We start from the raw sequence: 27,483 nt of genomic DNA on the forward strand, positions 1-27,483 counted from the left end.
GGTATCAACACTGTTTTTCTGTATTTTCCAAGATTTCAGCAGTAACCATTTATTTCTTTTATAATTGATTAGAAATTGTTATTGAGAATAAAAACTTGGGGGCACTTGGGTGGCTCAGTGGATTGAGCCGTTGAGCAGCTGACCTCAGGTCAGGTCGCACATGACCTCTGGGTCCTGGGATCCAGCCCTGTGTGGGGCTTCCCATCACCCAAAAGTCTGCTTCTCCCTCTCCCACTGCCCCTCACCCCACTCCTGCTCTCTGTCACATAAATAAAATCTTTAAAAGAAGAAGAAGAAGAAGAAGAAAAATATGGTCTATTTTTTTCCCCACTTCACCAAGGGAGAAATTAGGTCTGAATTTGAATTGAGGGACTTAAACCAGGCTTGGGGGAAAATTTTCCATGCAAGATTAATAAGATGCTTGAACGCATTAGAGACACATTCAAGTTGGTATGATGGAAAGAGTGGTCCATTCGGAGTGAGGAAACTTGGAAATGAATCTTCGGGTTTTTTTGGGTGACCTTGAGCAAGTCCTTGCTCAAATTCAGCTTTCTATTTTGAAAAATGCAGCTGGCTGCTTAGGGAAGATAACATCCAGCAGGGCGCCTGGCCCAGAAAAGTGGTAGGTGATCCTGCCTCATCAATGCCAATTATGAACAGGCATCTGCGAGCTCTGTGCACCGCCCATCCTTCACTGCCACCCGAGGCTACAGTTCCAATAATGAAATCTGCCTTTGAGAAAAACCACAGTTCTTTAAAAAAAAAAAAAAAAGAAGTCCAGCAACTCTGAGCGGCCCTCGAAGAGGTCCGGGCCTGCGCCGCCCGCCCTTGCTGGCTGGGGGTGGGTAGCGCGGCTCCTCCCGGGACCCCGGCACCGACAGAGGGCGGGGGCGCGCCGGGCTGGTGTCCTGGCAACCCCGGAACGCGCTTCCGCGCGGGAAGCCAGCAGACCCGCTGAGCTCTCGCCCTCGGCTCGGGTTCCTCGCCCGCCCGGCGCCCGGCAGTTCTGCCGCCGGTTGGTGCGTTGATCTGGCCGCATCCTCGGTGGAGATCTCCGCAGAGGGAACGGGTGGAAGCCCGGGAGGTGGAAGGGGAAGGAGCACCTGGCGCCGGCGGGGCAGTGAGTCTGGGCGGGGAAGAGAACCCACTGGAACTCGACCACAAAAGCCCGGGGAGAGGGAGGAGCGAGGGAAGCTCTGATTAAAACGCCAACCCTGCCCCCTCTGGACCTGATGGCTTGTGGACTTTCTCCTTTTTTGCTTTGATTGATGCTTTTCTTAAAAAAGGTCTTTCCTTGGTCTCCGGGTTGCTTTTAATACTTAAAATCAACACACGTGTAGATGAGTCCCTGTACCCTGGAAATGGTCCACGGGACTGTCCTCTCCCCTCCATCGGCAGAGCGCCCTGCAGCAGAGAACTGGCGAAGGCAAGACAAAGGAGACTCCGCCATGACCACAGTGGAGAAGAGAGACAGTTGAGTTGAGGAAGTCGGAAGGGCTGGGTGTGGATTTGGTCGCCAGATCGAAGTATATACCAAGGCCGGGAAGTTCAAAACACTTAAAGGACGGCCAGTTTGCGGGCGTATAAAAAGAACTCCTTAAATATAAAAAGAACTCCTTAAATAGTAGCCTTTGTCTGTGTTAGACCAAGATATTTTGTTTGTTTGTTTTGTAAGCAGAGTTTATTGGGTTATAGGACAAAGCTCCTGAAAATGGAGGGACCCTAGAGGGTTGCCCCTTAACCCAAGATCGGATGAGGCAGATAGTAGCTCAAAGCAGAGGTTCTTACAAATTACCTCCTGGGATTCTGTAACAGCCCCAGAGGTATATTCCTAATGAATAAAGAGAGCCAGAGGTTTGACCTGCCCAAGGGTTCAGTCAATAAACAGAGAAACTGAGATTTGACCACAGTCTTCCGGTCTCCCAAACCTATGTCCTTTCATTTTTCCTTGCTCAGACATTAGATTGGTGGCACTGTTTATTGGATGGGAGAGCTTGGGTGGAAAGTATGATCCCTTTAAAGAAAGGTTTACATTAGATAATGGATGGTGGCTCCCTAATTGGTTCTGAAGGCTGAGAAGGATGTTTGGGGGCCCACGGCCTTTAGAGAACAGGGTCATGGGGCAGAACAGCCACAGTCTCTCAGAAAACCTTGGAGTGAGTGTATGAGCGTTTGTAGGTGAGTGACCTGCATGTGGGAAAAAGGGAACATTTTAGATGTTCTGTCTCTGCCCCATCAGATCATAGCTTGGTCCTCGGTCTTTTGTATTACAGATCTCCCATCTCCTTTTCTCCTTCACAAGTGCATGGAGAGGAAGGAGGTGTGACTCTCCATACCCACCTGTAAGTGGAGAGCAGAAGAGCAGAAGGAGTTAGAACCATTAATGGTCCGATGTGGCTAGGTCAGCAAGGAGGAAAAGGGTTTGGGATTCTAATGTTAAGCTCCAGACTTTTCCATAGTTTCCAGGTTGAGTTCAGGTAATGGAGGGAGCTGGGGTTTTAAAGATGGAGTAGAGGGGCTCCATGTTTTTGAGTTAGGGTTACTGGAAGAACACCAGACCCTGAGATCCCCAAAGATCTATGACTTCTTGTTTTGCTCTGTAGGTATGTCCCCTCAGGAGACCACATCTGAGCTCAGCTTAACACGGAGTCCATGGGTTTCGGGAAGGAAGGGGCTCCATGAGCCTGTTGAAGATGAATGCAAAACGGGGGTGTATATGCATTTTTCCAGGAAGGGGGGCCTATTGCTTTCATGACTCCTCAAGGGAGTCAGTGATCCAAAAACAGGGTTAAAAAACCACTGTCCTGGACCCTCAGGTTGTTTGTTGAGTCAAGAAATGGGCGAGAAACAGAGTGTTTGTTCAAAAGGTATCCACATTAAGCTAGCTTGGCTAGATGTATTACTTTCTGCTGCCAGACCATGCTATTGTGTAAATGAGCCGAGATGACAAGTGTGCGAAAGTTCTTGGTTATGTAAGGTGTTATTCCTGACTAAAGACATGGAAATAATTAGCGTGAATTCCAGATGGTACCAAAGAAACAGACTTTCTTCTTAACTCCCCATTTCCCCCTGAATTCCTTTCTAGTTGCTGGAACCTTCTCTTGGTCCTTTTAGTTGAATCGTCTTGTATCAGAGCGGTTTAGTGAACTTGTTAGTTTCCTATTGGTTGGCTGACCGGACATTGAATTTGAATAACAATGATCATGCAAGGTGATGACCTTTTCCAGAAGGATGTGGTTTAGCTTCTCTGTATTACAAGAGCCTCCAGAGTTAGAGAGGTGGGGCAGGTGTGGGGAGCCGGGCTGGAGAGGTAATTGACTTGCTAGAATGACTGAAGTTACTTTACACAATGGGAGCATCACTGTAATTTCAGACTTGTAATTTCAGCTCTCTTCTCTTTGAGGAGATGCAGAGAGGCAGCCAGAAGCCCTAGAAGCTGTATCTAAGTGTCTCTGGGTTGTATTCGAGGCTCTGTTAGTTACTTCTAGGAAGATCCTGTAGTCAGCTGTTTGAAGGATGTACTCTCTGCCTGTTTAGCAGAGAGACTGCTCTTCCTACCCTTGCTGTCAGACAAGCCTTTCCTGTTTCAGCAGCCACCTTCTAGACATTTGCTAACACAAAACTACTACTAGTACTTCTCCTCCTCCTCCTCCTCCTCTTCCTCCTCCTTGTTCGTCTTCTTAAGATTTTATTTATTTATTTGGGGAGCCTGCATGCTCAGTTGGTTAAGTGTCTCCCTTTGGTTCCTGTCACGATCCTGGGGTCTTGGGATCGAGCCCCACATCGGGCTCCCTGCTCAGCGGGGAGTCTGCTTCTCCCTCTCCTTTTGCTGCTCCCCCTGCTTCTGCTTGCTTTCTCTCTCTCTGTCAAATGAATAAACAAAATCTTAAAGAAATATATTTTATTTATTTATTTGTCAGAGAAAGAGCACAAACAGCGGGATCAGCAGACAGAGCGAGAAACAGACTCCCCGTTGAGCAGAGAGCCTGATGCGGGGCTCAATCCCAGGACCCTGGGATCATGACCCAAGCCAAAGGCAGAAGCTTAACTGACTGAGCCACCCAGATGTCCCACCAACACAAAACTTATTACTCAAACAAGGAAATGTGCTAAATTTGTAGACAGTGATTTCACTGTTTGCAGCTCAGGGTTATATAATATGTTCGAATTTTGCCCCTAAAATTAAAAAAAAATGAACCTAGAAACTTGTGATGCCGTCCATAGCAACCAATTCTTGCTTTGGTGAACCTCAAGTCCGCTAGTAGCAAATATACAGTTAGAATGTTTACATGCTATGAAAAGGCAACCACTGGGGCCTCTAGGTGGCTCAGTAGGTTAAGTATCTGATTTTTAACTTTGGCTCAGGTCATGACTTCAGGGTCCTGGGTTCAAGCCTCACCTCGGGCTCTGGGCTGGATGTGGAGCCTGCTTAAATGCTTAAGATTCTCTCCCTCTGGGATTCCTGGGTGGTTCAGGTGGTTTAATGACTGCCTTTGGCTCAGGTCATGATTCCAGAATCCTGGGATCGAGCCCCATATTGGGCTCTCAGCTTATCGGGGAGCCTGCTTCTCCCTCTCCCTCTGCCGCTCCCCCGTTTGTGCTCTTCTGCTCTCTCTCTGTCAAATAAATAAAATCTTTTTTTAAAAAATATTTTATTGATTTATTTGAACACACACAGAGAGAGAGAGAGAGATCACAAGTAGGCAGAGAGACAGGCAGAGAGAGAGGGGAAGCAGACTCCCCCTGCGGAGCAGAGAGTCCGATGTGGGGCTTGATCCCAGGATCCCGAGATCATGACCTGAGCTGAAGGCAGAAGCTTTAACCCACTGAGCCACCCAGGTGCCCCTCAAATAAATAAAATCTTTTTTTTTTTAAGATTTTATTTATTTATTTATTTGACAGAGAGAGATCACAAGTAGGCATAGAGGCAGGCAGAGAGAGAGAGGAGGAAGCCGACTCCCCACCGAGCAGAGAGCCCCATGTGGGACTCGATCCCAGGACCCTGAGATCACGACCCGAGCCGAAGGCAGTGGCCCAACCCACTGAGCCACCCAGGCGCCCTCAAATAAATAAAATCTTAAAAAAAAAAAAAATTCCCTCTCCCCCTCTCCCTCTGCCCCCGCCCCCAATGCACTCTCCTCCTCTTCTAAAACGAATAAATAAATCTTAAAAAAAAAAAAAAAAACTGCTGTTGAAACTGTTAAGACCTATGGGCAAAAATCATTGTAAGTAAATGCTCTTTTTCTTTTTTCAAGATTTTATTTATTTATTTGACACAGAGCAAGGGAGAGAGAGAGAGAGAGAGCAAGCACAAGCAGGGGAAATGGCAAGGAGGGGAGAAGCAGGCTCCCCGCTGAGCAAGGAGTCTGATATGGGACTCAATCCCAGGACCCTGGAATCATGACCTGAGCTGAAGACAGCCGCTTAACTGACTGAGCCATCCAGGTGCCCCTCTACTTTTTTTTTTTTTTTTTTAAGATTTTATTTACTTATTTGACCGAGAGAGGAATCACAAGTAGGCAGAGAGGCAGGCAGAGAGAGAGGCAGAAGCAGGCTCCCTGCTGAGCAGAGAGCCCGTTGTGGAGCTCAATCCCAGGAACCTGAGATCATGATCTGAGCTGAAGGCAGAGGCTTTAACCCACTGAGCCATCCAGGCACTCCAAGATGCCACTGTTATATAAGATTTTCTTCTACTTACTTTTTCTATTTTGTTCTCTTGATTTAGCTGTTAGGGTTAGTGTCAGTACCATCTTGATTATTGTAACATCAAGATACATTTTTTTTAAAGATTTTATTTATTTATTTGACTGACAGAGATCACAAGTAGGCAGAGAGGCAAGCAGAGAGAGAGGGGAGGAAGCAAGCTCCCTGCGGAGTAGAGAGCCCGATGCGGGGCTCGATCCCAGGACCCTGGGATCATGACCTGAGCTGAAGGCAGAGGCTTTAACCCACTGAGCCACCCAGGTGCCCCTCAAGATACATTTTATAAATTACACTCTATAGCTCTATAACCTTGAACAAGTAATTGGGCATTTTTGACACTTGATTTCTTTATGTGTAATGTTATTTCTATTTTACTTGCGATTATGGTAATTCATTGCTAATACTGTTTACTTTTCTTTTCTTTTTTTTTTTTAATATTTTATTTACTTATTTGACAGAGAGAGATCACAAGCAGACAGAGAGGCAGGCAGAGGGAGAGGAGGAAGCAGGCTCCCCGCTGAGCAGAGAGCCCGATGCGGGGCTCGATCCCAGGACTCTGAGATCATGACCTGAGGCGAAGGCAGCGGCTTAACCCACTGAGCCACCCAGGCTCAGTTTACTGTTTACTTTTCTTAAAGATTGGTTTTTCTTGAACTTTGTTTATCTACATTATTCGTTTTCCCATGAAGCCATAATTCTAATAATTTTTATTTCATTCATTTCTGTTTTTATGTTATGGTATCCTTTTTTGTCATTTTGGGGGGTTATTTTTTCCCCCTTATTTCTTGCATTGCAAGTTTAGCTCATTAATTTTGGAATTTTTTTTTTAAGGTTTTATTTATCTATTTGTCAGAGAGAGAGAGTGGGCTCAAGCAGGGGGAACGGCAAAGGCTCCCCACAGAGCAAGGAAACCAATGTGGGATTTGATTCTGGGATCATGACCTGAGCCAAAGGCAGCCGCTTAACCAACTGAGCCACCCAGGTGTCCTAGAATCTTTGTCTTTTTATTTGTTTTTAAAGCTTTACTTATTTGTTTTAGAGAGAGAGAGAGGACCAATGGGAGGGGTAGAAGGAGAGGAAGAGAGAATCTCAAGCAGACTTGAGATCTCAAGCATGGAACGCAATGCAGGGCTTGATCTCATGATGCTGAGATCGAGACCTGAGCTGAAACCACATGTCAGATGTTTAACTGACTGTAGCACCCAAGTGCCCCTGGAATCTTTTTTTTTTTTTTAAATACTATAATCTGTCAATTCTAAGGTGGACATTTTTCAGAGTTTGCATCTCTGAGGTTGGACTGGTCTTCCTAGTGCAGCGGGCCAAGCAGCAGGTGTGAAATAGTTGTTAGAAACTTTGCTGAATGAGCACTGAATAATGCAGAAGGTATGTCTGTGTCTTGGAAGAACATTCCAGAAGTAGTCGAGGAGCACTCATTTAAGAAGTGCTGCATCACCCATGTGCTTGTTGCACTGAGGTCAACTTAGATGGGAAATGTGGGCATCAGTGATTGCACTGAAAAAGGGTTCAGTAATCACACTTTTTTTTTTATAAGAATTTTTTTTTCTTTTCTTTTTTTTTTTTTAAAGATTTTATTTATTTATTTATTTGACAGACAGAGATCACAAGTAGGCCGAGAGGCAGGCAGAGAGAGAGAGAGAGAGGAGGAAGCAGGTTCCCTGCTGAGCAGAGAGCCCGATGCGGGACTCGATCCCAGGACCCCGAGATCATGACCTGAGCCGAAGGCAGCGGCTTAACCCACTGAGCCACCCAGGTGCCCCAGTAATCACACTTTTGAATGCAAGAATGGCTTAACCAATTTTTTTGCTTATATTTTCCTTTTGTAAACATGCACATGAATGACAGGTCCTTAAAATCTACACCTAAGTAAGGTTGAAAGACTGCTTCAATAAATATATAATAAAAACTCATAAGCGGTAAAGCATTCTGTCATAGTTTAATTGGCAGCTTTCGTTCTTTGGGTACATAAAATACTGATATGCTAGACCCTTATATTCAGTGAAATACAGGATTACAGTAAATGCATTTCAGGCTCTACTTTCTACTTACTGCTTTACTTGGATAACTACAAGTTTTGATTTATAGTACTTATGTCATTGACCATGAAGCACCTCATGAATTCCATTGTGTTGTCCTCATTTACATAAACTATTTAGAAGTGTGGTTTGAGTTTCTAAGCTTATGAATGCTTTTGGCTGTTTTTTAATTATTGATTTCTAATTGTATTGCATTGTAGTCAGAGAGTGTGGTCTATGTTACATTTGTGGACACTACTTTTTGATACTGGGAAACTGTGCTCTCCCCTTCACAGCTCCGTGTCTCTCTCAGCCCTTCCCCTGGGCTCACCCCACCCAACTACTCACACATCAAGCAACCAGGTGACCCTTTCTTTACCTGGGGTTGCTCTAGGTGCTGTGGCACATTCCAGAACAGCTCTTCCCATGCTTGGCCGGCTCTGAGAATCACCTGAGGTGTTTCTTAACCATACTGACACCCAGGTCTTCCCTTGCAGGTCTGGGTCAGAGCTCTGGGATCCAAGTGTTAAACTGAGTGCCCCAAGGTGATCCTCATGACTTAGCAAATTGGAGAAACTGTGCAGTTGGGGAATCAGGAAGTGGGATGGGACTGAATGCAGTGGCGGAGCTAGACTTGAAGAGGAGGAATATCACTGCAGAACGTGAGCCTAATTGGTGCAGGGGAAGGAGGGTGTGCTCAGAATGCGTGTTCCCAGGCCTCACTTAGAGAGATTCTAATTCAGTGGGTTGTGATGGGATTTAAGAATCTGTATTTTTTAACAGAGTTCTCAGATAATTCTGATGCAGGCAGTCCTTATGCCATACCCTGAAAAACTCAAGAATAGAGATCCCGGGGGAGGGGAAGGGAATGTACTCAAGAGTCACAGAAATCTGACTCCTCTTTTTTGTAATTTTCTTAGAACTAGAGGTTACATTATGTCTATTGAGCTTCTATGCACTATAAAATCATGCATAAAGAAATGCAATATCCATTCCTCTTACTTTTTGTTTTTAAGTGACTGGTCAGGCACATAGCTCTATAAAATGACAAGAGAACAGACTGACTTTCACGAATCAGTAATTGTATAGCAGAGGGAAGATAATGGTTATGATTCTGTATCTGAAAAGCCTGGCTTTCAGGACTCTCTTACTTGGGGAATTTGGGAAGTTATAATTCTTTTTCATTTATTTGCTCAAATATGTGTTGAACATCTGCTTTGAGTCAGGCACTGTTCTGGGTGCTGCGAAGATGAGTAAGACATACTAAGTCTGGTGGGGAAGACGCATATATAAATTAATGACAGTGGGGGGTGTGGAACCCATGGAAGTTTCTTTTTAAAAAAAATATATATTTTATTTATTTATTTGACAGAGATCACAAGTAGGCAGAGAGGCAGGCAGAGAGAGAGAGAGGAGGAGGAGGAAGCAGGCTCCCCGATGAGCAGAGAGCCCAATGCGGGGCTCGATCCTAGGACCCTGAGATCATGAGCTGAGCTGAAGGCAGAGGCTTTAACCCACTGAGCCACCCAGGCACCCCCATGGAAGTTTCTGATGGTAGTTCTTTGGATTATTCATCAGTCTTTCCATGAATAATCCTTTGAAAGCTTGTTTTGGGATGCTCAATGCAATGTACAGATAGATAGCTTGATTCAGATGTTATCTCTTTCACTTAATTCCAAGTAGGTAAACTCTGGAGGGTCAAGTAGTCTAGCATATGGTTAGGATTTTTGACTTTAGTGTCACAAGAGCTGCGATCAAATCTGGACTGAAGTGTTTATTTTCTGTGTGATCATAGGCAAGTTGCTTAACCATCTGTGCCTTAATTCCCTGGAAGGATAAGCAATACTTAGTTCTGTGGTTGTTATGGGAATTAAGTGGGATAATGCATGTAAAATGTTAACATAATCCTCAATACACAGTACATGCTCAATAAATGTTAGTTTTGAAAAAATAATTTATATAATCTAGGGAACAAGATGGAGGGCTAGGCATTTCATTTCATTTCAGTAATGAAATCTGATGGTGATGTGTTGCAGGTACTAAACACAGCAATTTTCTGGAATCTAAGGGATGCTTTGCCAACACGACATCCTCCAGCAGAAAGGTCAGCCGCTCATCTTCTGTTGAAACATGTCTTAGTGTGAGCGAGCCTCCAGGCCTCTGCAAAGTGTCTGCTCACCTAGAGTAAGTAAGGGTGCAATTAAGACCATAACTATTGGGGTAAATTCTGACCAGGAAGCCAATATTCTGAGAGGTGGCATGACATGTTTGGCAAGAGCATGGATCCTGGAGCTGGACTGTCTAGGTCAAACCCCAGCTCGGCCAAGTTCATCTGTGTGAACTTGGGAAAATTACTTACTTTCCTGGGCCTTAGTTTTTGCATCTGTAAAATGGAGATAATACTTCATAGAATTGTTTTGAGGTTTAAATGAACTAATACATGGAAAGGGATTGGAAGACTCCGTGACGCACAATATGTGTTGTAGACATGCTTGTCATTATGAAGTTCAAAAGCAAGTGAACCAAGCTGTATTTTTTGGAATACATACTTAGGTGGTAAATCTTAGAGAAAAGCAAAGCCATGATTACTATAAAAGTCAGAGTCAGGATAGTCATTAATGCTCGGGGATAGGGACACACAAATGGTTTCTGGAGAGCAATGGATGGGGGGAAGAGTGGAGGGGAGGGCTGGCTTTATAATTATTTGTCAAACTATTTGTGGTGAGTACTTTTCTCTGTTTAGATTTCTTTTTCTTATTTATTTTTTTAAAAAGGTTTTATTTATTTATTTGACAGATAGAGATCACAAGTAGGCAGAGAGGCAGGCAGAGAGAGAGGAGGAAGCAGGATTCCTGCTGAGCAGAGAGCCCAATGTGGGGCTCAATCCCAGGACCCTGTGATCATGACCTGAGCTGAAGGCAGAGGCTTTAACCCACTGAGCCACCCAGGCGCCCCTCTCTTTCTTTTTCTTTTTCTTTTTAATTTTATTTATTTGAGCGAGCGAGAGAGAGAGCATGAGAAGGGGGAGGGTCAGAGGAAGAAGCAGACTCCTTGAGCTAAGCAGGGAGCCCAACTCGGGTCTCAGTCCCGGGACTCCAGGATCATGACCTGAGCTGAAGGCAGAGGCTTAATCAACTGAGCCACCCAGATGCCCCTTTGTTTAGATTTCTTCACAGTAAAAGTTTTGGAGCCCCCCCCTTTTTTTTTTCTTTTTGGAACTTTTTTTTTTCTAATGTCTTTTATTTTTAAAGGTTTTATTTATTTATTTGACAGAGATTACAAGTAGGCAGAGAGGCAGGCAGGGAGAGAGAGGAGGAAGCAGGCTCTCCGCGGAGCAGGGAGCCCGATGTGGGGCTAAATCTCAGGACCCCGGGATCATGACCTGAGCCAAAAGCAGAGGCTTAACCCACTGAGCCACCCAGGCGCCCCTCTAATGGCTTTTGTTATAAGGAAAGTAAGTACACGTATAAATTTTGAAAGTATAAAAACAATATTAAAAATAAAACTCATGGCAGTTCCACCTCTTAGAGAATCAATATTAACATATTTTTTAAAAGATTTATTTTTAAGTAATCTCTACACTCAACGTGGGGCTTGAACTCACAACCCTGAGATCAAGAGTCATGGGTTCCACAGACAGAGCCAGCCAGGTGTGCCTTAATGTTAACATTTTGAAGTTATTTATTTTTCTTTAACTTTTATTTAAAATTTTTAAACTTAACATCTAATGTATTATTTGTTTCAGGGGTACAGGTCTGTGATTTGATGTTGTTTTTTTATGTGCATGAGAAAAAAAAGTCTTCACCCTTCTAAAGTGTGCAAACTCAGTGGCTTTTTCTTTTCTTTTTTTCTTTTTTTTTTAAGATTTTATTTATTTATTTGTCATAGAGAGAGAAACGAGAGTGAGCACAGGCAGACAGAGTGGCAGGCAGAGGCAGAGGGAGAAGCAGACTCCCTGCCAAGCAAGGAGCCCGATGCGGGACTCGATCCGAGGACGGTGGGATCATGATCTGAGCCGAAGGCAGCTGCTTAACCAACTGAGCCACCCTGGCGTCCCTCTTTTTTTTTTTTTAAGATTATTTATTTATTTATTTGACAGAGATCGCAAGTAGGCAGAGAGGCAGGCAGAGAGAGAGAGAGGAGGAAGCAGGCTCCCCACCGAGCAGAGAGCCCGGCTCGGGGCTCGATTCCAGGACACCGGGACCATGACCTGAGCCAAAGCCAGAGGCTTTAACCCACTGAGCCACCCAGGTGCCCCAAACTCAGTGGTTTTTAACATACTCACTAAACCATCACCACAATCAATTTTAGAACATTTCATCACCCCCAAAAAGAAGCCCATCCTCTTGAGCAGTCAGTCACTCCCACCATGTCCCCTAACCCACCAGCGCTAGACAACCGCTGATGTCCTTCTTATCTCTGTAAACTTGCCTATTCTGGACATTTCATATAAATGGAATATGTGGCCTTTGGTGTCTGGCCTTTTTCATTCAGTGTTTCATTTTCAAGGTTCATTAATGTTACAGCATGTATCAGTACATCATTCTTTTTTTTTTAATTGGGGTGAATTATATATAACATAACATTTGCCATTTTATCCATTTTTCCCCAGTGGCATTGATTACCTTTCAACCATCACTGCTATTTTTTTTTAAAGGATTTTACTTATTTATTTGACAGAGAGAGAGAGAGAGAGCAAGCACAAGCAGGGAGGGCAGCAGAGGGAGAGGGAGAAGCAGGCTCCCTGCAGGGCTTAGTCCCAAGACCCCAAGATCATGACCTGAGCCAAAATCAGACACTTAATGACTAAACCACCCAAATGCCCCCATCCTTGTTACTTTTAAAAACATTTTCACCAGTCCTGGGCGCCTGGGTGGCTCAGTGGTTTAAGACTTCAGCTCAGGTCGTGATCAGGTCAGCTCAGGTCATGATCTCAGGGTCCTGAGATCAAGCCTAGCATCCGGCTCTCTGCTCAGCGGGGAACCTGCTTTCCCCTCTCTGCCTGCTTGTGATCTCAGTCTGTCAAATGAATAAATTAAAAAAATCTTAAAAAAAAACAAACAAACCATTTTCACCAGTCCCAATAGAAATGCTCTACCCATTAAGCAGTAATTCCCCATTCTCCCCTCTCTGCTGACCCTGGTACTCTAATCTACCCTAATCTACTAACCTGATCTACTTTCTGTCTCTCTGAATTTACCTATTAAGGTATTTCATATAAATGGAGTCCTATAATGTTTGTCCTTTTGTGTTTGGCTTATTTTACTTAACACAATGTTTAAAGTTTCATTCATGTTGCAGCATGTATCAGAACGCCATTCCTTCTTATGGTTGAATAATATTCCATTGTATGTCAATACCACTTTTGCTTCTCCATGCATTGGTCAGTGAGCATTTGGGTGGTCTCCACTGTGTGGCTAATGTGAATAATTCTGCAAAGAACATTCCTTTACAAGTATCAGAGTCTCTGTTTTCAGTTCTTTGGGGGTATATGACTAGGAGTGGAATTGCTGGGTTATATGGTAATTCTCTAACTTTTTTGAGGAAACACCACACTGTGTCATTCCCCTCAAGTTGTGGGTAAATAAATGATATGTCGTGGACATTTATGGGGGCCAGACCTAGTTGTCATAAGGGAGAGTAATTCTAGTGTAAGATATGTAACATTAGGTTCTGACTACCAATTTAAGCCCATGGAAGAATCTAATCCTCTTTCTTTCCAGCCTGGCTGCAGATTTGGGTCTGAAATCCTCCTCCTCACATTCTGATCACTCCTCTGAAACCTCATTGCCTGAAGTGCCAAAGGATAAATATCGTGAGGAGTTCAGTCTGCTTAAATTGCAGACAAGTGAGTATGTCATAGCCTCTCCCCTGTATGCCTCCACACCCAGGGCTTTCCAGAAGTCTTTCGTGCTGTTGAGCACTGTTCACTCAGGAAGTGTCAGGGGTGGACATGCTTCATCTCTAATTATCACAGTGACTCTGCTGAATATATGAAATATATTTTTGAATATGAAATACATATAAAATGTATATTAAAATTGTATGTCATAAAATATATTTTCTAAAACTAAAATGGTTTATATAAAAACCATAAAAGTACTATAGCAAAGCATTAAAATAATAAAGGAGTATTTAGAGTATAGAAACCCTTCCCAGTGTTTTTCCAACAGTATCTCCATTATGCCCTGTATCTGTGAGGAATTCTGAAACATGTATGTGCATGCATGCATGTACTCAGGCATATATAGGTTATATTATATATACAATCATATTTGCACTCGTGGAAAATAAGATATAAACTATTTTCACGCAAGGCAAATAGATCATGGACCTCTTTCTGTGTCACACATATAAATCTAGGTGGCTAATATAGACCTACCCATTTTACACAGAATCCACTGAGGCTTGGAGAGACTTCGTCACTCATACGAGAACACGGTGTTGGGGCTAGAATTGGAACTTGCCAGCCTCCAGAGCCTGTGTGCTTTCTTGGCCATCACAGAGCCCAAGGGCTTCTCAAGCAACCCTAACGCTGTTAGGGGATCTCTCATTGTTTAAAATTGCTTTAGTGGTTTATAAGAAAGGTACTGAATGAGGAAACAAAGACACGGACAGGTCCAGCAACCTGCCCGAGGTCTCGCAGGGGCCTTTCTCCTTTGCCGGAGTTGCGTGGAGACATCTTCCCGTGTCACTCTTGCGCACGCGCCCGCCATCGTTGCTGCCACCACCACGGGCCATCCTGCCCAGTTGCGGTGGTTGCCAGGCCCTTCCCTGCCTGATAGGCATGCTCTTCTTCCTACCCACTTATCAGGGTGAAGGTTGGAATGTAGGTGCTCTGAGACACGTAAAAGTGTCTCAGAGCTTTCCATTCGATACATCACTTCCAGCTAAAAACTTGGCTTCAGTTTTGGACGAGAGGGTAAAAAGGGAAAAAAGAGGCCTCTTAGATCCCTCTCTCTCCACTTCCCTCCTTTCAGGCCTCATCCGCCCGAGGCTGACATTGCCCCTGATGTAGAACCAAGGGATTACACACGTTGATAAAGGACAGCCAAACAGAGAGTGCCTGGGACAACTTTCCTGTGATTTAACTGCGTTACGTGAGGCTGGGAGCGATGCTGATGGGAGGATTTCTGATGTCTTGCAGAAGATGGGCAGCGTCCGGAATGGACATTTTACCCAAGATTTAGCAGCAATATCCACACCTACCATGTTGGAAAGCAGTGTTTCTTTAACGGGGTCTTCCTCGGCAACAGGAGGTCTCTGTCAGAGAGAATGGTGGACAAGTGCTTTGGGAGGAAGAAATACGGTAATATTTTCCTCCTGGACCTTGCCTGTGCCATGCCTAAAAATACTCCCTGAGTTGTGGTTCTGTAGGCCCAACATTCCATGGCTGGCATCCGCCCTCTGGGGTCACCATGTCACTCGAGCGCAGCCAGGAAGATGGGAAAGTGAAGGGGACGGCTGGCAGACTGCACTTTCTGGCAAAGAACTCACAACATATGCTGATCCACATTTTTGTTTTTCTCTGAATTTCATAAAATGCTAATGTGACATTTAAGTCCTCAGATAAGTTCTCTCAGATACTTATTAATAGAAACCTTCATTCAAGCCTCCAGAAAATAATTTAGGTTTCAGTTAGCTGCTGCCCATCATATGTATTTAAATTGTACATTATATTCTTCAAAGGGAAAATATTCCCTTAAACCTTAGCCTGAAGTGCATGCTGTTATTTCATAGCTTATTTAATTAAAGGTAATTGAGATGAGTGTATATATATATATATATATAGAGAGAGAGAGAGAGAGAGAGTGAGTGTTTGGAACATGGGGAGTTCTCTGTCCCAACCTACCCATAATAGATTTATGGAAAGATCCTAGGGTTGCTGGGTACCCAAGGACCATTATAGCACATGCTTCTCTGGAAATACCTGTATAGGAGGCAGCCATTGCTTCATGGATTGCTGTCACAGGGATACAGAGGGAAAGAAATAGAAAGTTCTCATTCTTGAGTTTCAACATAGGCCTTTAAAAAAAAAAAAAGGTTTTATTTATTTATTTGACACAGAGAGAGAGATCACAAGTAGGCAGAGAGGCAGGCGGGTGGCGGGGAGGAAGCAGGCTTCCTTCTGAGTGGAGAGCCCAATGTGGGGCTCAATACCAGGACCCCAAGATTATGACTTGAGCCAAAGGCAGAGGCTCAACCCACTGAGCCACCCAGGTGCCCCTCAACATAGGCTTTAAACTCAGAGCAGAGACAAATAGTTTTCTTCTTCTTCTTCTTCTTTTTTTTTTTTTAAGATTTTATTTATTTGACAGACAGAGATCACAAGTAGGCAGAGAGGCAGTCAGAGAGAGGAGGAAGCAGGCTCCCTGCTGAGCAGAGAGCCCGATGCGGGGCTCGATCCCAGGACCCTGGGATCATGATCCGATCCAAAGGCAGAGGCTTTAACCCACTGAGACACCCAGGCATCCCCAGAGACAAATAGTTTTAAAGATCAAGGCTTTTGTCTGGCAAGAGAATACACAAGAAGCCATGCTAGAGGAGGTGGGAGAGCTTTGGGGAGTCCCGCATTCTGCTTGATTCCCAACACCAAAGCCTAGCTGGGGTTTCTGCCTCTGAGGGTGGCTGGGCGAGATCTCAAGCTTCAGAGTCAAGTGGTTATCTGCTCTGGCTGAGCAGCAGGGTAGTGTGACTGCTATGGGCAATGTCTGGGCAGAAAGCCAGCCTCAAGGTCTCACCTACCCAGGAGATGCAGAGGAATAGCTGCATTTTTGTGCCCTGTGAAGACTAAAGATTGGGATACAGAGAAAGTAAGAAACAGAGAGCCAGCCAGGAGAACTGCCCCGGTCTTACAACTGAAATGCTGGGAGACCACAGTATGAGGGGTGGGGGACCATCAAGCTAGGGATCGAAGGAGAATAAATTGATGCTTCACCTGATACATTGTGGAGGGGGCTGGCTTCCTGAGGATCAGATTAGATGACATGTTTTAGCAGACAACAAAAATAAATGGCAGCTTTCAGAGAGTAGCAGAGATAATGTGAGTATCAGATACTAGTGTGGTTTGCAGTCCATGACCCAGGACCCAAAGCCTTACCCCAGAGCCCTGATATCATGTAAGTCTGTTGTGCACACCCTGACTTCTCACTCCCAACTGAGATGCAGCCATTGGGTAGAATGGGGAAGATTTATTTAAATATGAGATAATGGAGAAAAATCAGGAAGGGACTAAGTGTAGCTGTATAGTACTTAAGGATGTTCTTGGCCACAGTAGGACAAAAACCAAACTGTCAGAGGCTTAAATCACAAGATATTATATGTTTTTTTGAACAGATTTTATTTATTCATTTGAGAGAGAGAGAGAGAGAGAGAGAGAGTGCACACAAACAGGGGGAGAGGCAGGGGAGAGGGAGAAGCAGACTCCCTACTGAGCAGGGAGCCTGATATGGGCCTTGATCCCAGGACCCAGAGATCATGACCTGAGCTGAAGGCAGATGCTTCACCATCTGAGCCATCCAGGTGCCCCAGATATTATATGCTTTTTTTGAAGTTAGTTATTATATATTTAACAAGAAGCTTTGAAATCTAGGTGGCCTATATGGACTGGTTGCCCAATGATGTCATCAAAGACACCAGTTCATTTTGTCTTTCTGTGCTGCTATTCTCAGACTGTGTTGGATTTTTGTCTTCATACTTGTCATCTTATGGTTACAAGAGAACTGTTGCTGTTCCAAGCATTGTATCTCTATTCAAAACATGAAAAAGAGGAATCTCTCTTGTTGCCTTTCTCTTTTAGAACAAAGGGAAAATTTTCTCAAATGGTCTTTAGGAGACTTCCATCCACCCCGTCTCACTGCCTAGAACTGGGCCAGTGTTAAGTATTCGTTAGAAATAAATGGGATTATCACGATCGACTCAAATCCTAATCCTAACCCATGACTTCCCTCCTAGCTCAAAGTAAACATTATCCTGAATTATGTGCATTATTATTTCCCTTCCATCCTTCCTTCATTCCTTTGTTCCCTCCTTCCTTCCTTTTATGGTCTTTATATGTGCTGAATAAATGCAAAGATATACTTATGAAATATTTACTGAATATATAGAATAAAGTATCACAATCACTTTCATGCTTCTTATTCCATTTAAGAAAAGAAGTATTGTTGGGCGCCTGGGTGACTGAGTGAGTTAAAGCCTCTGCCTTCAGCTCAGTTCATGATCTCAAGGTCCTGGATCGAGCCCCGAATCTCGCTCTCTGCTCAGCAGAGAGCCTGCTTCCCCCCCTCTCTCTGCCTACTTGTGATCTCTCTCTGTCAAATAAATAAATAAGATCTTAAAAAAAAAAAGAAATGGAGTATTGTCTTTACATTTTAAATTTCTTTTTCAAAAATATTTTATTTATTTGACACATAGAGAGAGGGAGAGTGAGAGAGCACAAGCAGAGGTAGCTGCAGGCAGAGGGAGAGGGAGAAACAGTTTCTCTGCCGAGCAAGGAGCCCAATGTGGGGCTGGATCCCAGGACCCCAGAATCATGATCTGAGCCGAAGGCAGATGCCCAGTGGATTGAGCCGCCCAGGCATCCATCAAGTCTCTTTTTAATATAGGTCCTCCCCTTTCCTTGCAGTTTATTTGGTGTAGAAACTATGTCATGGGCTCCTGGGTGTCTCATTTGGTTGGGTGTCTCCTTTGGCTCAGGTCATTATCTCAGGGTCTTGGGATCGAGCCCTGTATCGGGATCATGATTCAATGGAGAGTCTGCTTCTCCCTCACTTTCTGCTGCTCACCCTGTGTGTGCTCTCTCACTCACTCTGTCTCTCTCTCAAATAAATAAATAACATCTTAAAAAAAAAAAAACCAGAAAGAAACTAGATCATGTATCCTGTAGAGTTTGCCAGTCAGGATTTTGCCAATTACACTTCTTGGTACCATTTAACAGGTTTCTCTGTCCTGTGTATTTCTTGTAAACTGATAGTAGGACCTATAGGCTTGATTTGTTTTAGGTGTGATTACTTCTTAGGTGATGTGCAGTGACTTCTTTAACTCCAGAATAAAATGATCTTTTCCCATTTTTTTTCTCTTCCTCAATCTCTTACAGTGCTTGATACTGTTAAGCTTGGCACCAGACATTTCTTCTTTTCGTGACATTCTCTTCTCTCTTGTTATTTCTTGGATAAGATGAAGAGACAGCATCATGACTGCCAGTCAGCTTCCATTACAAACTGAAATTCAACACCTTTATTATAGAAAAAAAAAAAAGATTGAAATATGTTTCATTAATGGTTGGCTCTAACCCATTAGCTATGATCAGGCCATTGGTGGAGTTCCTTCAAGGCCTAATTTGTTGTCATAGAACAAAGAACAAAATGTTGTCTGTAGTTATAAATTATGGGGAAATAGACCTGAAAATATAATTTTTCTCTTCTGTAGCTCTTCCTCATTAGCTAATTTCCTTCTGAGATCTAGTCAGAGACACTGATTCCAATTACCTTTGCTTCTTAAGCATTATAAGATACAGGGATTCAAAGAGCACCAATGCTCAGATTTTAAGCAGACGCCTTGCTTACTCTTTGCAGATACCTTTGATTCACCATTCACTTTATTTTTTTTTAAAGATTTTATTTATTTATTCGACAGAGAGAGATCACAAGTAGGCAGAGAGGCAGGCAGAGAGAGAGGAGGAAGCAGGCTCCCCGCCGAGCAGAGAGCCCAATGCGGGGCTTGATCCCAGGACCCTGGGATCATGACCTGAGCCGAAAGCAGAGGCTTTAACCCACTGAGCCACCCAGGCGCCCCTCACCATTCACTTTAAACCAAAATATCCCATCTGAACCTAAGCGATTATTCTTTCCCAGGGTGGGGTTATCATGGCACTTTCTGGAAAATCTCCCAAACACAGTGTTTTTCAAGCACACTTTTCATCTTCTCCAGGCAAGACAATCACAAACATAATAATATGTACCTCATAAAAAAACATGAAATTATCTTGTTTCCATTGTCATATTGATAGAGCCTATCTTTGGATTACCTTTAGTCCTTTTTATGATCATGTTTTTAAATTTTTAAAAATTTTATTCATTTATTTGAAGAGAGAGAGAGAGCCAGCACAAGTATGGGGAGCAGCAGGTAGAGGGAGAGGGAGAAGCAGGTTCCCCACTGAGCAGAAGCCTGATGCAGGGCTCGATCCCAGGACCCCGGGATTGTAACCTGAGCTGAAGGCAGATGCTTAATGACTGAGCCACCCAGGCACACCCATGTTTTTAAATATCATTCACAGATATTGATCCTAGGAATGGAATACCAAAGTTAACTCCAGGAGATAATCCATATATGTACCCAGAACAGAGTAAAGACTTCCACAAAACAGGATCAACTCTCCCACTAGTGAATTTCTCCATGTAAGTGTCTGTGAATACTAGGGTTCTTTTGTTAATTTTATTTTTATTTATTTTTAAAAAGATTTTATTCATTTATTTGACAGAGATAACAAGTAGGCAGAGAGGCAGGCAGAGAGAGAGGAGGAAGCTGAGCAGAGAGCCTGATGTGGGGCTCCATCCCAGGATGCTGTGATCACGACCTGAGCCAAAGGCAGAGGCTTTAACCCACTGAGCCACCCAGGCGCCCCTCTTGTGTTAATTTTAAAGTAATTGTATCTCTTTGTACTATATATGTTATATTTCATAAGGAATAGATTCCAACAAAGCATGGTTGCCGACAATTCCTAGAAAAGTTCATTTCTAGTTCCTTAGTGTCCGCGTATATGTGTGTGTGTAACTGAAATTATACACAGGATCTTGACTACAAAAATGTGGTTGTTAATTTTGTCCCTATCGTTATTACTGTAAGTCTGAAGACTTTTCAGTTTCATATCGAATCAGATTGTTCATCAGTGACTACTGTTTGAATTGATCTACACTTGGAACTAAACTTAGGCCAAAGTGACTGAGGAGAAAGGGAGGTTTGTTAAGTTAAAAGAAAAATAGTAGGTATATTGCATTAATATTTTAAAAAATGGATCACGTTTGCTTTCATGATGTTTAGTACAAATTATAATAAGAATTATGACCTTTATAGCTGTGAGGCCCGTAGGAGGCCATTAAAACCGGAAAATTAAACATTCTATTGAACACGATGATGTACCAATCTCTCTGCTATAGAAGCCATGCCAATTTGATGGTTGTCTGTTCTGTTTTTCAGAGTGCCTTATGAAAAGAAATATGATACATTTATTCCACTAGAGCCTCTTCCACAAATTCCTACGTGAGTTCTCGCACCGTGTTTTTATATTATCCAATCTTTATGAAATTATTAGTTATTTATAATAATTTTCTCCTACGAAGGAGCTCGTAGGCCCCCAACACAGAGGGACCTTTGGCCTTCCAGCAGGTGGGGCAATTTGTATGGAGGGTTTTGGTGAGGCACTTGGAGGGCAAGTGCTGTGGAGTCTGGCAGCTGGGTTGTCCTCATCTTCAGCAGGTAAGATGGACAGTCCGCCAGAGGCCCCATATTGTGCTAGGTAAACACTATGGGGGGGTTTATATGGAGCAAAAAGATTTTCAAAACCCAAGAGCTGTTGGAAAAGAAAGGCCAGTGCTTAAATGAGTGCAGCGAAGGAGGCTGGTTAGAGTTTGAAGAGGCAGAGGAAAAGCCATCTGAATATTCTCATGTTTGAGGGAAATATCGTTCTTCTGATCTCGTATTTTAAGTTCACCATCATTCTGAACCTCATTTATTTGCCCAAGTAGGGTTTAGACCTAGAAAATTATATGTGTCAGCATAAAAAATTTCACTTTCCAGGGGCACGCCGGGGGGCTCAATCTGTTAGGCAACCGACTCTTGATTTTGGCTTGGGTGATGACCTCAGGGTCTTGGGATTGAGCTTGTGTTGGGCTCCCTGCTCAGTGAGAGTCTGCTTGTCTTCCTCTGCCCTTCCCTTTGCCCCTCTCCTGCTTGTGTGTGTGTGTGTGTGTGTGTGCGCTCTCTCTCTCTCTCTCTCTTAAATAAATAAATAAATAAATCTTAAAGTAATTTAACTTTAAAATTTTTATTTATTTGAGAGAGAGATAGAAAGAACATGAGTTTGGGGATAGGGAGAAAGGACTTCCAACTGAGCAGGGAGCCTGATGCGGGGCTCGACCCTAGGACCCTGAGATGATGACCTGAGCTGAAGGCAGACATTTAACTGATGCCATTAACTGCATTAACTGGCGCCATCCAGGCGCCCCCAAAATTTCACTTTCTAATACAAAACAGTGTCATGTAAGTATGGCTAGAGTGGGCAAGTGACCCACAGTCTGACCTACGTTCAGCTGAGAGAAGAGACCAAACCCTGGAGCTTAGTGGAAATAAAAGCCTTTTTTTTTTTTTAAAAGATTTTACTTATTTATTTGACAGACAGAGATCACAAGTAGGCAGAGAGGCAGGCAGAGAGAGAGGCAGAAGCAGGCTCCCTGCTGAGCAGAGAGCCCAATGCGGGGCTCAATCCCAGGACCCTGGGATCATGACCTGAGTCGAAGGCAGAGGCTTTAACCCACTGAGCCACCCAGGCGCCCCAAAATAAAAGCCTTTTATTCTGAACTTGTGAGCTTTATTTATTTTTTTTAAGATTTTATTTATGTAGTTGACAGAGATCACAAATAGGAAGAGAGGCAGGCAGAGAGAGAGGGGGAAGCAGGCTCCCCGCTGAGCAGAGAGCCCGATGCAGGGCTTGATTCCAGCACCCTGAGATCATGACCTGAGCTGAAGGCAGAGGCTCAACCCACTGAGCCACCCAGATGCCCCAGACTTTTGAGCTTTAATACCTTCATGGTACTGTATTATTCCTCGAGGCACATAATTAGGGCTTCTCATGTCCGTACTCTGCACTTTTTGTAAACACTCTTCTAGAATATTTAAAATGAAAGTAATTGCCAGGGCACAAAATAAGTCTTTATACATTTAAGAAGACTGAAATCATATCAAGTATCTTTTGTGACTGTGATGTTGTGAAAACAGAAATCATTTACAAGAGGGGAACTGGAAAAATCACAAATATATGACAAGTGATGGATCAAAGAAGAAATAAAAACAGGGATCAAAAAATACTTTCAGACAAGTGAAAATGGAAATACAACATACCAAAACTTATGGTATACTGCAAAAGCAGGTCTAAAAGAGTTTATAGTAACAAATGCCTATGTTAAGAAAAAAGAAAGATCAAATGAACAACTGAACTTTACACCTCAAGGAGCTAGAAAAAAGAACAAACTAAGCCCAAAGTTAGTAGAAGGAAGGAAATAACAAAAGCCAGAGGGGAGATAAATGAAATAGAGACTTAAAAAACAGTAGAAAAGATCAATTAAAGTAAGAGCTTTTAAGAAAAATTATTTATTTTAGGTGCACCTGGGTGGCTTAGTGGGTTAAGCATTTACCTTCAGCTCAGGTCATGATCTCAGGGTCCTAGGATTGAACCCGCATCGGGCTCTCTGCTGAGTGGGGAGCCTGCTTCCCCCTCTCTCTCTGCCTGCCTCTCTGCCTACTTGGGATCTCTCTGTCGAATAAATAAAGTCTTTAAAAAATTATTTATTTTACTTTATTTTTAAAAGATTTTATTTATTTTATTTGACAGAGATCACAAGTAGGTGGAGAGGCAGGCAGAGAGAGAGAAGAGGAAGCAGGCTTCCCCGCTGAGCAGAGAGCCCGATGTGGGGCTTGATCCCAGGACCCTGGGATCATGACCTGAGCTGAAGGCAGACGCTCAAGGACCAAGCCACCCGGATGCCCCAATTTGACAGACTTGATCTCAAGTCTATCATAATATTTTGTTACAATTATTATGTTTATTATATTATTTTTATCATGAGTCTGGTTTTTTTTATTACTTCAACAAAAGTTTAAAAAAATGATTTCTTTCGATGTTAGGGAATGCTTGTGGTTTTGTTCTATTGATGCTTTCTGCTAGTATCTTTCTATATTGCCCAAATAAGAGCCCGCTCGTCTTGTTTGGGCTTCTTTATGTGATACCCTTGACCCCCACCTATTACCTATGTAGTCATCCTGTTTCCTTCCTGCAAGGACTTCCCCATTGCTAGCAGATTTATCAGGGCATTTTTCCCCCAGTCATGGTGCATTTCTCCCTAAATGTATGCCGTAGCTGCCAAAAGTTGAAAAGATGAAGAATGTCTGACTCATCCCAGGAGTCCCAATTCCTGGTACCTCTTGGAATACACACAGTGTAGGCCAGCATATGTCCTTTCAAATCTCTGCAGACTTGGGAGGATGCCGGTGTCTGACTTAACTGAGGCCACAGCAAAACAACAGAAGGCACACTCAGGTGGGCTTCTCAAGAGAGCTGAATGAAAGGACTGTTCCCGGATGGATAAACAGCTGGAGGGAAATTTCGTGGAAGGGCAAAGTCCCCTGAGGCTCTCTTGATTGGGCAGTCACCACTGTCACCACTCCCAAAGGTTTCATTGCCCAGCTTGACAGGAGATGGAGAATGGCTGTCAGGAAGGTGTTGTGGCAGTGGAGAGTGTAGTCACAGCCAGAAGTGGGGTACCTCAGGAGATAGTAGGAGTAGAGGAGCTAGGTGAGAAATACCCCAACCTCTGCTTGCTTTCTGGTTTCCTGTTGATTAGCCAGGTGTTAGCCAAGCCTGGCTGAAAGCTAGGGGCATATGGTAGGGTCAAGGTGGTACAAGTTGCAGGGGTCAGGTCTCTGGGCAGAGAAGGGCAGAAAAGAGAGTTAGGTCTGGGGAAGAGGGAAATGCTGAACAACTAACATGGTGGTTTGTTTCATCGCCAGTCTCCTAAATTGGGGGGCCTTCTTGCTTTGGAGGATGCCGTGTCTGATCCCCTGAAGGTATTTGTCCATTTTGCTGCATACAAACTCAAACCCAAGTGTTGTTTTCTTTCCACAGCTTGCCTTTCTGGGTGAAGGAGAAAGCCAACAGGCTGAAGCACGAGATAAGAGAGGTGGAGGAGCTTGATAACTGGCAACCAGCGTCCCCCTTGGTGCACAGTTTATACCCTCCTGGTGGGTTAAAGAACCTTCAAAGAACAGTATAAAAACTGGAGGCAAGCCTGGAAGAGAAGGCCTTTGAGAGGCTTCACAGTGGAGAGGAAAGAAGGCGAAGCCTCTCCCAGAGTAGATGGTGTCCTTTGCCCCAACGTGGTCCTTGGGCTGATGACACGGCCACGCATCACTGGTTGAGTGTGTTGGTTGAGCACTGGTAATCTTATAATGGAGCACAGCCTTTAACTCTGTGCCTCTATCCACAGGTTCTCTGGATTCCGCAAGACAGTCCTGAACAGAAACAGGTCCGTAGAACCCGTACTGACTAGTCAGGGGAGCCTCTTCCGATCGATCGCTTCTGTCAGTGTGACTGCTCTAAATCAAACGCTTGACTTTGATGAGTAATCACTGTGCTGTGCTCTTTTTAACTTTATATTTTGAAAACTTTCAAACTTACAGAGAAGTTGTGAGACTCATTCAATGAAAAAATCCCCACATATCCCTCATCCAGAATCTACAACTGTTAACATTTGTCAAACTTGGTGCCTTCTCTCTTTCTTTTGTTACTCTTATTGTTTTGTGGAATTATTTGAGAATGAGTGGCTGCCATCATAGTCCTTTACTATATAATTTAACATGTATCTCCTGAGGTAAAGGATCTTCTCCAATGGTTGCCATATAAGTATCAAATTCAGAGAACTTAAAATTAACACTGATGCAATTCTACTGGTAGACAGCCAGTCTTCAGTTTTATTCAGTTAAATTTAGTTTTTGAAGGATACTCTCAAATTATTGGTAAAATGCAGGCATGGGGCTTTCATTAATTTTGGTAAAATTGTTCTTATTAATACTACTTTGAGATTTTCTCTGCTATTTGCTTGGTACATGTCAGGATATTGTGAAGGCTGGATCTCCACAGGTCATTCATACCATTGTCCTGCATCGCTGTTCTCCACTTCTGTAACGTTTGTCCACATGGCCACGCAGGACGAGAGCTCCATGAGGACCAGTCCTGAGTCTTAGGGCCTTTCCTCAATGAGGCAAGAAGCAAATATCTGGAGAAAGAGGTGGGAACAAAAGCCAACTGTATACAGTCAGGCCAGGCTGTCACCCTCTGCAACTTTTTTTTTTTTTTTAAGATTTTATTTATTTATTTGACCCAGAGAGAGAGAGAGATCACAAGTAGGCAGAGAGGCAGGCAGAGCGAGGGGGAAACAGGCTCCCCGCTGAGCAGAGAACGTGATATGGGGCTCCATCCCAGGACCCTGAGATCATGACCTGAGTTGAAGGCAGAGGCTTACCCCACTGAGCCACCCAGGTGCCCCTAATGATTCAGCACCTCGGGTAGCCAATCTGTTCTACTAAGGAGACCCCTGCTGGTTGGCTAATGAGGGTTGCAGGTCTGGTCTGCCCAAACCTTAAGGTGGAAAGAAAGAATTGGGGCCCAGACTGACACTCAAAATACCCAAAACACGAGATATGATTTCTTTCATTGGCAAAGCATTGTCTCTAGACATAGCCAAAGTAAAGGAAACAGGTTTAGGATGCAGTACGTGAACGCTGTCTTCATACTGGCCTTTGGACCAACTAGCAGAGAACATTGTAGTCATACCACCAGCAACTGGGTTTGACCACTTCTTGGGTTAGCATCTACATGTCCCTGGGCTGATTTTCTTGCCCATGGGACACAAAGCTCACTCCCGTCCACAACAAAATCCAGAAAAGAAAATAAAACCAAACAATTTAGAAAAGGAAAGAAAAAAGAGGTTGCCAACAGATTTTCTCAAATACATGCACTCCTGAAAAAAGCAAATTTTTATGCTTCTGTGTGTTAAAATATAAAAAAAGTCAGTTGCGACCGCTTGTGTGGATGGATAATGGAGAACACAATAGAAATGGAAAAAGTGATTCTGCAGGAATTTCCAGATGGGATTATCTAAGTGGAATAGGAAACACTCTGCGTTGTCAGTTTTGGAGGGAAGAAGTCCTACACAGTAAAGGTATTAAGGAAACCAACTGAAGGACAGTTTCAGAAGGTGTATATTAACCTTTAGATTTCAAAGAGGTCTATGTAATTCTAATATATGGCTCTAAACAGAAGGAGATAGGATTAAAAAAAGAAGGCTATTGAATAATTGATCTTGAGTTGTAGTGCCACATTCCATCTCCTAGAAATCATTCACTGGATTTGGGGTGCTCTGTGAGCACATCTGAGTGGCCAGGTCTTTCTTACTCCTCGGCATTGCCAACCACCAGCAGCTGAGGAGTTTCGCTGCTAACTTTGGGCAGGACATAAATCCACATGCATGCATCTTTTGGGGAGACTAAGGCATAGACCAAAGGGCCAAGTGGGAAAAATATGTGGATGTCCTAGCTGTTCCAGTCCTTCTTCTAGGCTCAAAAACGTTGGACCTTTTTTTTTTTTTTTAAGACTTTTATTTGACAGAGAGAGATCACAAGTAGAGAGAGAAAGAGAGAGGAGGAAGCAGGCTCCCTGCCCAGCAGAGAGCCCGATGTGGGACTCGATCCCAGGACCCTGAGATCACGACCTGAGCTGAAAGCAGAGGCTTAACCCACTGAGCCACCCAGGCAGCCCACATTGGACCTTTTAAGGCTTGAAAATACCCTTCACCCACTTTAGGTTCCTTGGTAAATAGCCTTAGTGTGCAGGTGTGCGTATGCATGTGTGTGTGTGTGTGTGTGTTCATTTTTTTTTTTTTTTTTTAATTTTTTTTTTTTAAAGATTTTATTTATTTAT

General features: G+C 43.6%; 1 protein-coding gene across 6 annotated transcripts; it reads left to right on the plus strand.

The window, feature by feature from the left end:
* Positions 1-911: 911 nt before the first annotated feature.
* On the plus strand, positions 912-26,538 carry SPATS1 (spermatogenesis associated serine rich 1). Of its 6 annotated transcripts, none has more exons than XM_013061791.2 (8): positions 912-1,120; positions 1,399-1,473; positions 9,773-9,920; positions 13,460-13,584; positions 14,884-15,045; positions 20,011-20,131; positions 20,931-20,993; positions 24,631-26,538. In XM_013061791.2, exons 2-8 carry the CDS (start codon positions 1,449-1,451, stop codon positions 24,776-24,778), a joined length of 792 nt encoding a protein of 263 aa, XP_012917245.1. In that variant the 5' UTR covers positions 912-1,120; positions 1,399-1,448; the 3' UTR covers positions 24,779-26,538. The 6 variants fall into 6 exon arrangements, with proteins under 6 accessions (XP_012917245.1, XP_004739845.1, XP_044926992.1 ...); XM_004739788.3 differs by having other exon boundaries at positions 936-1,019; XM_045071055.1 differs by lacking the exon at positions 912-1,120 and having other exon boundaries at positions 1,137-1,473; positions 24,631-24,746; positions 24,992-26,538.
* The last annotated feature ends 945 nt before the right edge of the window (positions 26,539-27,483 follow it).

This window comes from Mustela putorius, unplaced genomic scaffold (assembly GCF_011764305.1).
Source record: "Mustela putorius furo isolate JIRA1106 unplaced genomic scaffold, ASM1176430v1.1 tig00003983_pilon_pilon_pilon, whole genome shotgun sequence".
Taxonomy (NCBI): Eukaryota; Metazoa; Chordata; class Mammalia; order Carnivora; family Mustelidae; genus Mustela; species Mustela putorius.